General features: G+C 40.0%; 1 protein-coding gene across 3 annotated transcripts in view; it reads left to right on the top strand.

Annotated features, from left to right (window-relative positions):
- The window catches only part of MTCL3 (MTCL family member 3), a 34,732-nt gene extending 20,825 nt beyond the window's left edge, over window positions 1-13,907 (top strand). The window contains exons 5-8 of one of the 3 annotated variants that reach the window (XM_075498708.1): window positions 10,449-10,520; window positions 11,160-12,326; window positions 13,239-13,253; window positions 13,627-13,907. In XM_075498708.1, coding sequence (XP_075354823.1) covers window positions 10,449-10,520; window positions 11,160-12,326; window positions 13,239-13,253; window positions 13,627-13,737 — 1,365 coding nt within the window. In that variant the 3' untranslated portion in view covers window positions 13,738-13,907. Of the gene's footprint in view, window positions 1-10,448; window positions 10,521-11,159; window positions 12,336-13,238; window positions 13,254-13,626 lie in introns of all 3 variants that reach the window. The other 2 variants (XM_075498707.1, XM_075498709.1) reach the window with 2 other exon arrangements.
- Window positions 13,908-13,929: the final 22 nt, after the last annotated feature.

Genomic DNA, 13,929 nt, shown 5'->3' with positions numbered 1-13,929 from the left:
ACATGCAGTAAGGGGAGTGCTGTACGAAGAGCAAAGTACAACAAAGAAAGTATTATATACAGTACAGTGGTTGGGAATACTGCTCAACAAATTGCTTCTGTGGCCGGGCTGGCCAGGAGTAGAGACTGTGTGTGATTGTGCGAGGCAGCCAGCTGATTCTTCATTGACTACCACTGTGCTAGTTGTGCTCTACCTCTGACCTGCCCTGTAAGTACTACACTTACAGAATGGCATGAGAGCAGAATGGCAAGTTTTGAGCCACCTCTTCAGACCCTCTCATTTGCACACATTTATAGCCACATTCTATTGTGTATGTCACTGCATATTAAATAGGGATGAGTCACTTGACAGGGAGAACACCCAGCTATAGAGTGTGCTGGGCTCTGGGATCCGTCCAGCTGCTCTTATGAATTGCGTGGAATCAATACTAGCCAGGAACAAGAATACCAGGCTTTTGCTGTTTGTTCACTACAACCTGCAGGTTTATTTTTCACTTACCGCAGTGTTCATAATATCAAGAAATGCAACCCCCTGGCATTTTAGCAGATTCAGGTTTTGATAATGCTCCATAGTTAAGAGTTCCAAGCACTGCATTTCTTATTTTGAAGTAAAGGGCAGTGGATTAACCTTTTAGATGTGCTTTTCTGAAGTGTTTGTTTCTGCTGTTTTGACATATTATGTGATTTTTCCCATTGCTAGTATTAACAACAGCATATATTGAGATGTGTGGAATGAGACCTGCTTTGTCTGATCCTAGTTGTATGATTGTGTTAATTGACTTCGGCTATCTCAGCAATGATTGCTTAGGTCACAGATGAGTACTTGCACTTAGAAGGTATTTGCCATGCATCTGTTTCCATCAGTGTTGTGTGTAATGAGAGGCTTCTACATCCCTCTAAAGCATGACTGATGATGACATCCAACTGGCCTAATTACCAAGAGTGTTTTATATTACAGGCTTGGCTGAATTATTTTAATTTTCACAGATGCCAGCAGTTTAGATCTTTGATTAAATGATTAATTAGAAGCACCAGTGACAGTGCCCCAGAAGGAGTTTTGAACTGGAACATTGCCTTGATGGTACACATAGATGCACTCAAAGGTTCTTTTTCTTTGTGGTGTGCTTCTAGAAGTATTGTTGCTGAGTTCCCAAACTTTGGTCAGGTTTCATGCATTCAGAAATTATGAGGCCAGAACTGTATAATATGATCAACCAATCTGGCCTCCTGAATAACATGGGTCATAAAATACCCCCAGCTGTTTTATTTAAACTGATGCCTACTTTTCAGAAAAGGTGCTGGTCTGTGTTAAAAATTGACAGCTGAGAACAATCTACCACAACTCTTCCTGAACTGCCCCAGAAACAGTTAAAAATTTGCACCTCCCTTCTCATCTGAATTTGCTGAAAGCTAGGAAAAGTATGTTCTTACTGAAAAGTATGTCCTGGCTGAAAGCCAGGAAAAGTATGTTCTTACTACCACGCTAAATTCACGAGTCCAGCATCAATGCTTTGGTGTTGGTTTTTGTTGTTTGTTTTTTTTTTAAACCTGCATGATTAGGGTTGATATCATTTAGCCATCTAAAAATTAAGCATTTAACCTAAGTTAGGAATTTGACCTCCCTCAAAGGAGAAAGATGGGCACTACTTGGAAGTGATTCATTCTGCTTGTCTGAGGGTGGTTTGACTCTGTGGAGAGGCACATCCCTTTCTAGTTATTGCACAGTGAACCTCAGTGTTGACATCTACATCCTAGGACTAAATTGAGCCTTTTGGTCACAAAATTACATTTGGACATTACTTCAGCTGATTATCCTCTATGACCCTGTAGTCTTTTTCAGAGATGTGGCTTTTCAAGAGATTTTCTCTATTGTCTAGGTTGTTTTCCTACTGTCTTAGCATAGCTTTCACTCCTTGTTCTTATATGTGTATCTTCATATTTAGTCATATTAAAACAGATATTATCTGATTGCACCAAGGTTTGTATCAGTGACCGTCCTTTTCAGTATTTAACATTTCTCCAACCTTTACTCTATCTGCAGTCTTTATCAAATATTATTTTATGTTTTTTCCCAGGCAGTGGCAAAAAATGTTAATTAGCGTAGGACCAAGAATTGAATCTTGCGTAACCCCATTAGGACTGCTGTGGCATTAATTTGCAGGTGATTTGCTGGTTCAGTGGCATTTGTGATAAATGCTGAAGAGTCAGATGTTTGTTCACGATAGCTAGTTAAAAATGCACCCCAGTGATCAAATATTTATAATGAGCTGAAGACTGTCAAACTTCATTTCGGAATGAGATTTTCACATTTGTAGCAAAGGGAACCTTTAAATAACCGTCTTAAGTCAATTTCTACATGAAGGTTTTAAGTCAGCCTAAGAGCCACAGTCTCCTCCCTTGCTGGGAATAAGCATTTCCCTTCTTAAGAACCTGAGCAAGTTTCATTTAGGGGAAAGAGTCATCATTTAGGAGGATGAGGCATGGGGATAAGTCACAGGTCTTCTGAGCCTTTTCTAGTCATTGAAGCCACTGGACACTCTGCTCCAGCTAGTGCTGCAGGATTCTCCTTCCCCTCATCTCCATCTTTGCATGGTCGAAATACCAGGAAAAGCACTGGGTGCAGGCTTATGGGAGAGCAGACTGGTACCAGAGTGAGAAAGGTAGGTGTGGCCATGTCCAAACTGCTAATGTCTTTCTTCCATTTTAGCTTGTAGCCTCCATGGTTTATTTTTCCAGAGCACCTTCTTTACATAGGCTGCTCAACAAAACTTAGATTAAAAGTTAGATTTAATTTGTGGCAGGATCACACTGGCATAACTTCAGAGGACTGCAGAGTCTGATCCTCTGTTTTCAATAACCTAAGTTCCCAAACACCTTTGAAACTTCCCCATATGTTGTATTATGGAGAATATTTTTCAGCCAATTTACAAATGGCTAGCTTAACAATAGAACTTTCCCAAGTAAACACAGTCAAAAGAAGAGACAAAGAGTAACAGAAGACCCCTCCTTATAGTCAGAGGACAGAGTGGTGATTGCTGACATGTGAGAGATGGATTTCTTTCCCCTGTTAACAGAAAATCTTCTGCTCACTGCTCAGGCTTCTAGACCAAGTGCAGATTTCAGAGTTTTTCCTACCTGAATCCATCTTAAATTTTTGCATCCTCTCAAATTAACTCTAAAATCTGATTTTTTGGTGAGCCGTCCCTCTAACTGGAGGTTTTGTCCAAGGTGCACAGTCTTGTAGGGTGAGCTGCAAAGCTCCTTTCTCTGCTGTGTGCCTACAAACCTACGCAGATGTGCATGTTCTTGATGCCATCCTACCCTGTGAATCCAGGTGAGGGACTGTAAGAGCTGTCTGTGCATTTAATACAACTCTTCAGTGTGAAATGAGCTTGAACACAAATGTACAGATGTGATCAGCCCACAACTTTGCAGAACTGGCTTCAGTATGCATTTCCAGTGAGCACTGTAGAAGTGCACACTGTGTGCAGAATCATTCTTACTTTCCTTCTCAATACTTTTCATTTTCATGCTAACCTTTTTTGTTGGGATATGGTAACTACGCCTTGGTTTATATATGCATTTTTGTAACCAAGGCAATGAACCTAATCTGGTTGCTTGCACTTTCCCATTCTCATGAAAATTTCTTTGGAATCTCTTCTGACATATTCTTCTAAGGTGACTGAAAAACTCTATATGTGATAGTAGATGTGAGAAAGAAAACTCTTTTTAGATTTGGCAAAATCTCATATGTATTTAATTGATAATTGCTACATCCATGTCTGCGACTGTGATTGTTGCTATTGTGTTGCTATTGTGGTGGTGTTTTGAACTATGTTGACATACTGTCTGTCATACTGGCAGTCCCAGATAAAGACTGGGACAGTGCATTCTACTAGGCATTGTGCAAACCCTGGCAAAAAGACTGACTCTCTTCTCCCAAAAAAGGCAAATAGCTGAGCTGACAAATAAACAGCAACTTGGGAAGCCCTAGGAAATAGGTTTAACTAGAATCACTATGCAACAAAATACCTTATTCCTGCACTTTCACTCTAAAAATATTCATGTTGTTCTGAGATTTGCTTTTGCATTTCAGGATTAGGGAGCTGACTGTTAAGTTGACTGATTTCTGCATCCATAATGAGGCCTACTTGGACAGTGCTGGTGAACTAAGCACGTCTGGCTCTTCCATCTTTTGAAAGGTTCAAATGGCAGGAGACCTCTTCCTCTTCAGAGAAGTTGCTTCCACTATTTTGTGATATCCTGGTGGATGAGGGAGCATGTAAGCACAGAAAGCAAAGTATCAGAGTTTGGCCAGCTATTTGACCAGGCCATATGGAGAGCTTTGAAAAGGCAGCTTTCATCTTCTACTGCTCAGGATTTTTTTCAAATAAGAAAAAGAAGGAAGCAAATGTAATGGAAGCATAATTGTGCTTCTTCATTTTATGCATTGCAAAGAATGCTTTTACCTCGTTATACCACAGAGTTGTCATTATTTGCTCTAGCAATGTGGTTTTGGTTCAAAATGCAAAAGGTTTCTCTAAGTAAAGTGCAAATGTTGTGTATCTTTTTCTCTCCTTTTATTTTTTTTCTCATTTAATTGGCAAATGAATAATGGTAAAGGATCTGAAAATGGTAACTGAAATAACTCCTAAATAAATGCAAATGAAATAATAGAGATATTGGAGGGCAGCTCCTCTTTTCTTTTCTGCAATATGAAGACATTAAAAAGTCTACATAAGAACTATTTTTCTCTCCATGGTGAAGTAGTAAAGACTGCTTTCATTTTGTATCGTTCCTCAGCAGTGTTTTCAAATACACCAGTTTAATATGAAGAGGGCATTGCTAGAGCTAGTAAGGATATGCTTAGCGTTTGCTTCATGGACAGGGGTGCTGTGCTTCTTTGCATTTCACTTATTCTCTGCTTTTTCTTTCCTGCCTTAATTTTGCAAGCAAGTAGAATACTGAAATACTCAGGACTCCTCCTGCCCTTGAAGAGGGGTGGAAGTAGTAAAGGGTTGTATCATTCTATGTACTTGTGCCAATGACAGACAAAGGCAGTGTCTTGAGTTCGTTGCTGGCAAATTGCACTGATAGAGTTGCAGAATAAGGGAGACATTTTAAAAACAAAGATTTTATTTGAGGAGAATATGCATTTTCAATTTGCCAACATGGATAGTGTCCATATAGTTTTTACTACATATTCTAATACATTGAATTAGAGTCGGTGGCAGTAAACTAAGAAAATCTGTCTGTTTTGATCCAGCTCCATGAGCTACCCGACCATATTGACTGAAGGGAAAATGTAGAGAGAGTCTTAGGGCAAATTTCCATTTCCCTGGTCATAGCCACTCTGCACCAGACAGAGGCAAGTGTGTGCAGCCCAAAAGTTGTTCAATATTCAGTGAGTTTTCAAGACTGTAAAGATGGTGTTAGGTTTGCTCTGATTTTTGAAAGCTCTGCAGACCTGTCACAGCAGTTGGTAGGCAGCTAACCGTAACCATGTACAGTACAGTTGTGTGCAGATGAGAAAGTTTGGTTGCAGCTGTGGAGATTCAAGAAGCTGCACACCCTTTGCCTTAGCCTTCTCTATGAGGAGGGATAAGGGCTGTTATGGGGGCTCTGTGCACCCATAAATCCCTTTATGTGTCAGGAATTCCTCCTGTGGTTGCCTACATTGATTTTTAGATCATATACCCCCAGATCAGACTTGAAATAATCAAACCTAAGCGTCTTGAAAAATCTTGGTATGTTTTGCTTTGGGCTTCTTTATTAATTGCTGAGAGATTTACTGTAGCTTAGGATCAGGTAGCGAGAATTTGAGTTCATTTTACAGCTTTCCTACTGAGCGGAGTGTGATGCTATTATTTCTGCATTGTGTTACTCTCAGAGTAGATTTCAGGTCTTTTTACACCTCAGAAGCACTGAGCATCACAGGTGACGTTAGGACTGCACATTTGGCTTGCAGTTTAGGGCTGGCAAGAGAAGGATTATACCATCTGGTCTTGCGAAGTGCTTAGCATCTCCAGCAAGACATTGGATAAACTCCAGTGAAGGTCACTGGAGAACTGATGCTGCTGAACATCACAACGGAATTGTCCATTGCATGTGATCTGGTGTGCACGTAATACAAACATTATCTGTGGTCTTATCTAGACTGTGGAAACTTCTCAGCATTGCCAGAACACACATGCAGCCCCATGTGTGCTGGCTACAGTGAATGCTAGAATAGTCAGATCAAACCTAGTTTTACCTCCTGGTCTTTCTGAGGTAAGCAGGGATTATACAGTATAATGATACATGCCCTAGTTGCTGGTCTTATTATCCCCAGTGCTGTTGAAATATTTCATTAGTACTTGAGCAGTTTAGCAAACTCCCCACTGTAGAAACTGTATTATATGCATTTTTTGCTTATTCTTTTCTCCTGCAGATGGGCAACTTTGTTCAAGGTTATTAAAACTGTAACGCTGTCTGGTAAGCATTACTGATCAGGTAGTGCAAAAGCAGTCTTATGTTTTTTACTTTACCTGTGTCTTTTTTTAACTCATAATCGTTAGAGTGAACTGAATATGATTTTTAAAAGTATATGGAAGAAAAATTACCTGAGCCCCCAAATCATCCTTCACAACAAACTCTCAAAACCAATTCTAGAATATGAGGGGCGGATTTTTTTGCTCCAGTTGAGAAAACAGCAGAGGTGGCTTTTAGTGGCACTGCAGTATGCTTTGTGGTACACTGTGACATGGGAAAAGGATCAACAGGTGGTGAATTATATTAAAAGGTGATCTAACACAAAAATTTTTGAACAAACAGATTTTGTACATGAAGGTGGCTGAATCACTCACTTGGCCTGTCTAACATTTGTTAGTATGTCAAAACAGGCAACATGCAGACAGTTTTAATAGTGTCCAGCTGCAGGGATAATACGAAGATTCACTTGCAGGAGTCTGGGTTGCTGTTTTTGGTTTTGCCATATGTTTATTTGAGCTTTTTTTCCTTTTTCCATTTTGCTTTGATGCATTTCTTTTCATTAGCAGCAATAAATTTTTTAATGTTGAAAATTGGATTGGAAGAGTGGACTAGTACAAGGCTTGAGAGAAATGATTGAAAGAGTAGCCACTGCAAATTGTGAAATGTACCTCTGAAAAAACTCTCAAAAATTTATTATTTATAGCAGGATATACTGCTTGCTATGTGGCATTCTTTGTTCAGTATGAGTATTGCCTCAGTGCCCTAACATGGTGTTATGGGGCACTGTGATTTTGCAGATGTCATGTCAGCTGAGATGCGCAAGTGAGATCTTAACCTCTAGCGATCAGAAATTGTCTCATGGTGTTTTTCACAAGAAAAGATCATACTAATTCCAGCTGGGCCTAATCTACTTACCCAAATCATCCTGCTAATTGAATCGTGCATGTTCTTCATTGCTTTCTGCTATAAAATTTTGTTGCTAAACACCATAATTTCATTGGTGAATAATACAAGCTCCGTGGATGGTTTGTTGTAATTCAAGTAGAGCAGAATAGAAAGTAGTGCCTAGTCATTACATAGCCACAACTATTGTTGTAATTAAAATGTTGCCTACCAAAAGGAACACAAAAGATATATAGAGAAAGGAGAAAAACGGATTCTTCATTTTATGTCAAACCTAGAAAAATACTTTTTGCTCTCTGTAGTTTCTCTCTTTTTTTTTTTGTCATGGGAAACTTTTTCATTTATCTCTTATTTTCTGAAAAGTTGTAGGGTGCGCAAGAAGTTGCAGCTCAGCGTTTCAGAACCTCATTATATCTGGAGAGATGCTGAGCTCGGCAGGGTGAATAGAAGGCATTTAGGTAATCAAGCAGAAATATAGTTTAACTATCCCTTAGTTATTTTATCAGTGGGTGGTATTGGCAAGAATCTGGAGCAAGGAGAAGTTTGCAGTGCTAACTGATTTGAAAAGGGTTTTTTCAAAGTGATAATACATAGTGATATAATTAATAGTAATACAGAGGAGGAAGCTGCTCCTCTGAAAGTTTAACACTTTATAAATTTGCCAATTCAAAAAGAAAAACAACAAAAAAACCTCCACATGCATATACCGTTTCTGCAATAGGATAACTGATCGGTGACCCTGGAGAAGAATCATTTTGTTTGCAGACTGGATCCCAAAGTTGTTTGCTTTATATTTAAAGGGAAAAAGTGAGTTAATTTAACTATTTTTTGTGTCTTTTCTGGATTCCTTTAGAAGCCTGTGATTCACAGTGTCGTGGTTTAACCCCAGTCTGCAGCTAAGCACTCCACAGCCGCTCACCTGCCCCAGTGGGATGGGGGAGAGAATTGGAAAAAAAAAGTAAAACCCGTGGGTTGAGATAAAGAGAGTTTAATAGGACAGCAGAGGAAGAGAAAATAATAATAATTATAATAGTAATGATAAAAGAATGTACAAAACAAGTGATGCACAATGCAATTGCTCACCACCCGCTGACCGATGCCCAGCCCGACGCCAAGCAGCGATCGCTGCCCCCCGGCCAACTCCCCCCAGTTTCTGTACTGAGCATGACACCCTATGGTATGGAATAGCCCTTTGGCCAGTGTGGGTCAGCTGTCCTGGCTGTGCCCCCTTCCAGCTTCTTGTGCACCTGGCAGAGCACGGGAAGCTGAAAAGTCCTTGACCAGTGTAAGCACTACTTAGCAACAACTAAACCTTCAGTGTGTTATCACGTTATTCTCCTACTAAATCCAAAACACAGCACTATACCAGCTACTAGGAAGTAAATTAACTCTATCCCAGCTGAAACCAGGACACACAGCTATCCAGCTATCTAGCTATCACAGCTAATGATCTTTGATTGGTTTCATTGTTTTGTTTACTGAACGCGTTCAATGTTTCTGCAAGAGACATACAGATTTTAATTCTGGTTCTTAGTAGACCCATCTGTGAATTTTAGTTCTGATTCTGAATCTGAGGTCATTTTTCTTAATTCTTTCATAACTCTATAGAAAATTTGAGCAAAAAGCCTCATGAGAAATCATCTCTTGTGGTTGCTCAGATTTATATGTGAGTCATTTCTATAGTGTTGACTTTTCCTTTGGAGTGAGCAGTCCATGAGCTTAGTATTTGTTACGAGGATAATCTGCAGAAGAAAGAGAACAATTGGTACCAGCAGACAAATAGTGCACAGGATTGTTATGTACAGCATACTCGCCCACTGTATTCTGTTCCTTGAGGATTATGAACATATTTTAATTCCCACTGTATGGAACTGGATGGCTTTTAGATAGATTCTCCACTGGCTGATGCAGGGAAATGCATGTTTCTCACTGGCACAAAGGATCCTTCTACCAGAGAATAATCTCAGAGGGAGATGGTGTTGGTTGTATCACTGCCCTGCCTCAGGACCTATATTTTACCTGGGGAACATAAAAACTGGGAACAGCTGCAAGTGGGATGTTATGCATTAACATATTCTCTCGCTCGCTTTCCTCTCTCCTGCTGTTTTCTTGATGATCTGTATTGGGTGTTGACAGTGGGATGGCTGCAGTTGTTTTCTGCTGCTACCGCTTGCCCACTAACGAACTTTCTACTGTCAGCAATTACGAGATGTTTGCTGGATACACTAGTAGGCTTCAATCCCAGTGCATCCTGCTCTAAAAGCAGGGGTTTCTTTTCTACTCACTTTGGCTACATAGCAGATGAGAAGACACCAAAGAAGCTTGCTCATATGGTGGTGCATACATGTGTTTGTGTGGTGCTGTTCTTAAGCTAATATGCTTTGTTTCTCACTAGGACTTTGTAGTCCAAGAAGTTTTAAATTGTATTTACTTGAATATGTTCTGAAAACAGAACAAACCTAGCGACCAGATCTACGTGTGAGTCTGCCTGCACAGAGTTTGTCTACAGTGTACACCTACAGAGGTGTGACCGCAGTACACTGCAAGCTTGAGGCCTGTGGGTGGGACACAGAGAAAGGTGTGCTTGTAGATGTACACTCAAGTCAGCTGACGGGATCTCAGTGACACTGTTTTATGTAGCTTGCCTACCACAAAAGCTACGGCTACCTGTCTGGCTAGACGCATCTTCAAGTGCCTTGGCCCCATTAGGGTTAATATCAAATGGGCAAGCTGGGTTTCACTGCTTGCCTCAGCTTTCCTGTCTCTAAGTTACCACTTGGGATACCTGCTTTCTTACCTCTCTAGTAATGCGTTAAACATTCGCTATGCATTAGTCTTAAAATGTGTTGAATAAAAAAAGGTTACAACAGATTGATTAAACCAATACTTTACTTGTATAACATCGCTGTGTCATTTTTGGGCAGCTGTGTTTTCCCTCTGTATTTGGTACCTCAAGGATTACAAGAAATTAATTCTTTTATAGTTGCATTTGACTTCCTATGTTTTAAAGGAGTGACCGAATTATATACCTCTTTAGTGAAATATTCAGTGCATCTCATTTTGTTGTTGTTGCAGCAATCACTGAAAAGAAGAGGGAGCAAAGACCTACCAAAATCAGAAAAAAAGTCACAGCAGACACCAACAGAGGTATGTTGTAATAACAGTAACCTGGATTCTCATGTGGAGGCTTCAGGGACACTATTGAAATGATGTACATGATTTGTAGATTTGTACTTTGCTTGCTTGTTTGCTTTGCTCTTTGTTTTCCTGTATGCTGTGAAACGGAGAGCTCTTACCCCAGATCTGCAGTCAGACAACACTGTGTCAAGGATCACCTAAAGAAACTGCTGGTGCTGCAACAAAACCCACCAGCTTTCATGTACTCTATATTTTAGGCAAAATAAGTAAATGGGAGCACTAGTGAAACAAGATTATAGGCCCTTTGTGTGCTGACTTCAGGATTTTTGAACGCTGTAAAGTCTATTACAGTGTTGCAAGCCTAGAAAACATAAGGATTTTTTACAAGCCCCCCACCCCCACAATGTATTTTCTGGGGACTGTGCAAACTTTAGCCACAAGTAAAATAGTATTTTCCTCTCTTTTAAATTTAAGTATTTATTTCCCTCTCTTTAATTTATTGATCAGTGAAAAAATGATTGCAGGAAAATCTCTTAGTATCTAAAGCTACGTACCTGTGATTGTTAATCTTGTAATTTAAGACCATCCACTGGAGGTCTCCTGGTTTTCATCACGTTTCTTCAAAAACTACTTTTTCTTTTTTCTAAGGAGGACAATGAAGACCTGAAATGCCAGCTACAGTTTGTCAAAGAAGAAGCAGCCTTGATGAGGAAGAAAATGGCTAAGATTGATAAAGAGAAAGACAGATTTGAACATGAGCTACAAAAATATAGATCTTTTTATGGGGATTTGGACAGTCCCTTGCCAAAAGGTGAAGCAGGTGGGCCACCTACCACAAGAGAAGCTGAACTCAAGCTTCGATTGAGACTTGTGGAGGAGGAAGCTAACATTCTTGGGAGGAAAATAGTGGAACTAGAGGTAGAAAATAGAGGACTGAAAGCAGAGCTTGATGATTTAAGAGGAGATGATTTCTCAGGGACCGCTAACCCACTCCTGGGAGAGCAGAGTGAATCCCTGTCAGAATTACGACAGCATTTGCAGCTAGTAGAAGATGAAACAGAATTGCTGAGGAGAAATTTAGCTGATTTGGAAGAACAAAACAAGCGCATAACAGCTGAGCTGAACAAATACAAGTACAAGTCTGGGGCCCATGAGAGCTCTAGGCACCATGATAATGCCAAGACAGAAGCGTTACAGGAGGAGCTAAAAGCTGCACGAATGCAGATCAATGAGCTGAGTGGCAAAGTCATGCAACTCCAGTATGAGAACAGAGTCTTAATGTCCAACATGCAACGCTATGACTTGGCCTCTCATCTTGGGATCCGTGGCAGTCCCAGAGACAGTGATGCGGAAAGTGATGCAGGAAAAAAAGAGAGCGATGATGATTCCCGTCCCCCTCACCGCAAAAGGGAAGGCCCCATTGGTGGGGAAAGCGACTCTGAAGAGGTACGCAACATTCGGTGCCTGACACCCACGAGGTCTTTTTATCCGACACCATCTGGGTGGCAGAAAAGCTTCACTGACAGGCAGCAGATGAAGGACATTCGCTCTGAAGCTGAGCGGCTGGGCAAGACAATAGATCGCTTAATTTCTGATACGAGCACCATCATAACAGAGGCGAGAATTTATGTAGCTAATGGGGACCTCTTTGGACTGATGGATGAGGAAGACGATGGCAGCAGAATACGCGAGCATGAGCTTCTTTACCGGATCAACGCACAGATGAAGGCCTTCAGGAAAGAGCTCCAGGCTTTCATCGACAGACTCGAAGTTCCAAAGTCTTCGGATGATCGAAGTGCAGATGAACCTTTGTCAGTGAGTCAGGTAGACTTTTACTTATTACGGCCTACAGGTAAAAAGGCTCTGCCAAGTGAATTAAGCCTCAAATTCAATGTATGGCACAAGAAAATTCTTTATTCTAGACAGTGGACAAAAATTGTTATTTCTTAAATTATTTTAAATCCTCATTTGGCCATATGAAACCTTGTTCTACCAATGGGCCTGTTTGTGAACAGTGAGTAAGCTTGGTCTCCTGGAAATTAAAAGAATTATGCTCTAGAAGGTGGAAGATTTTACTCCTTTCTGGCTTTGCAACTGCATTTGCCAGAGTTGTGCCTTCATAGCCAGTATAGGCAGTGCAGACAGAGGTTTTGGCACATAAATGAACATGATTGTTTTCTTAGTGGTTGGGTTCCTGTTAAAAGAATAAAAAGAAAATCTTACTAATTTTAAACAGGAGGAAACATTAAATTTCCAAAATTATAGAGAATATGACAAACCACAGAGAAAAATAAACCATGCAAATCTACTTTAGAGAGTCACAGAGCCACACGGTAGTGCGAACGTTGGAATTGCTGTAACTGATTGTGTCTTGTTGAAGGCCTGTGGGTCACTGCTTACACGCAGTAGTGACTAGCGTCTTTTCTGTAGCTCATTTTTATGCAGAATTATTCCATAGAGGTTTTGGGGAGCAAATTCCTTGCTGACTCAAGATCTTTTGCCATGAAAAATGAAAATTACCTGCCCTTATCTTATCATGCAATCCTATAGTTGGCAAATCTTGTTATTGCTCATGGTATTATCCAATGTTTTAGTAAGTCTCTTGCTGTGTTAATTTACTTTGTGCTGTCCTGCTAGTTTACAGTCAAAGTAATTGCCAGGTGAAGCTGAAAGCTATTATTTCTTATTCCTATGCTGACTAATTAGTCTTTTGTTTCCTTGTATCAGAAAGTCACAGACGCAGTGAGTTTAAAGCTAATCAATTACTATACATGTATTGCATGAAATCAAACAGAAATGGCGTTTAGCATGCTCACTTTCTGATCTAGCGATGGCTCTGAGCTTGTAGAGCTCCCATTAGCTTAAAGGCACAGCACTGCATGGGCTTATATAAATTTAAAGCAAACTAATTAGTATTTTCTCTAAACAAATAACAGCAATAGTTAAATTGGACATTTCGGGGCTTGACCATGCAGAACTCCTACTGAAGTTAATGGGAGATGGGCACTTGGTCCCTCCACAAGCATAGTCTGATTCACTATTTATTTTCTTGAAACTTTGGACTTGCTATTCCATTAATTGACTGTTCTCTTTGTCTTTGTATTTACTTTCCCAGATGTTCCAGCCTATCATTTTACTTATTCTCATCCTTGTATTATTTTCATCCCTTTCATACACAACAATATTTAAACTTGTCTTCCTTTTTACACTGTTTTTTGTACTGTAAGCCATTCATCATTTACTGTTCATTGTAGTATTATTTTCAGTTTGTTTATTTTGTCCGCCCTCCAAGATAAGAAGTGCAGGAGACATAGTTTCTGTAATAGCCACTGCTGTAAAAACACTGAAGACTACTTGTTTGCCAAAACCAAACCAAAACCAAAAAAACTGCAAAAAACATACCAAAAAGTCACCCAGT

Source organism: Mycteria americana, chromosome 3, assembly GCF_035582795.1.
Source record: "Mycteria americana isolate JAX WOST 10 ecotype Jacksonville Zoo and Gardens chromosome 3, USCA_MyAme_1.0, whole genome shotgun sequence".
NCBI classification, from domain to species: domain Eukaryota; kingdom Metazoa; phylum Chordata; class Aves; order Ciconiiformes; family Ciconiidae; genus Mycteria; species Mycteria americana.
The sequence above is the reverse complement of the archived record's forward strand: the minus strand, read 5'-3'. Positions and strand labels throughout refer to the sequence as shown.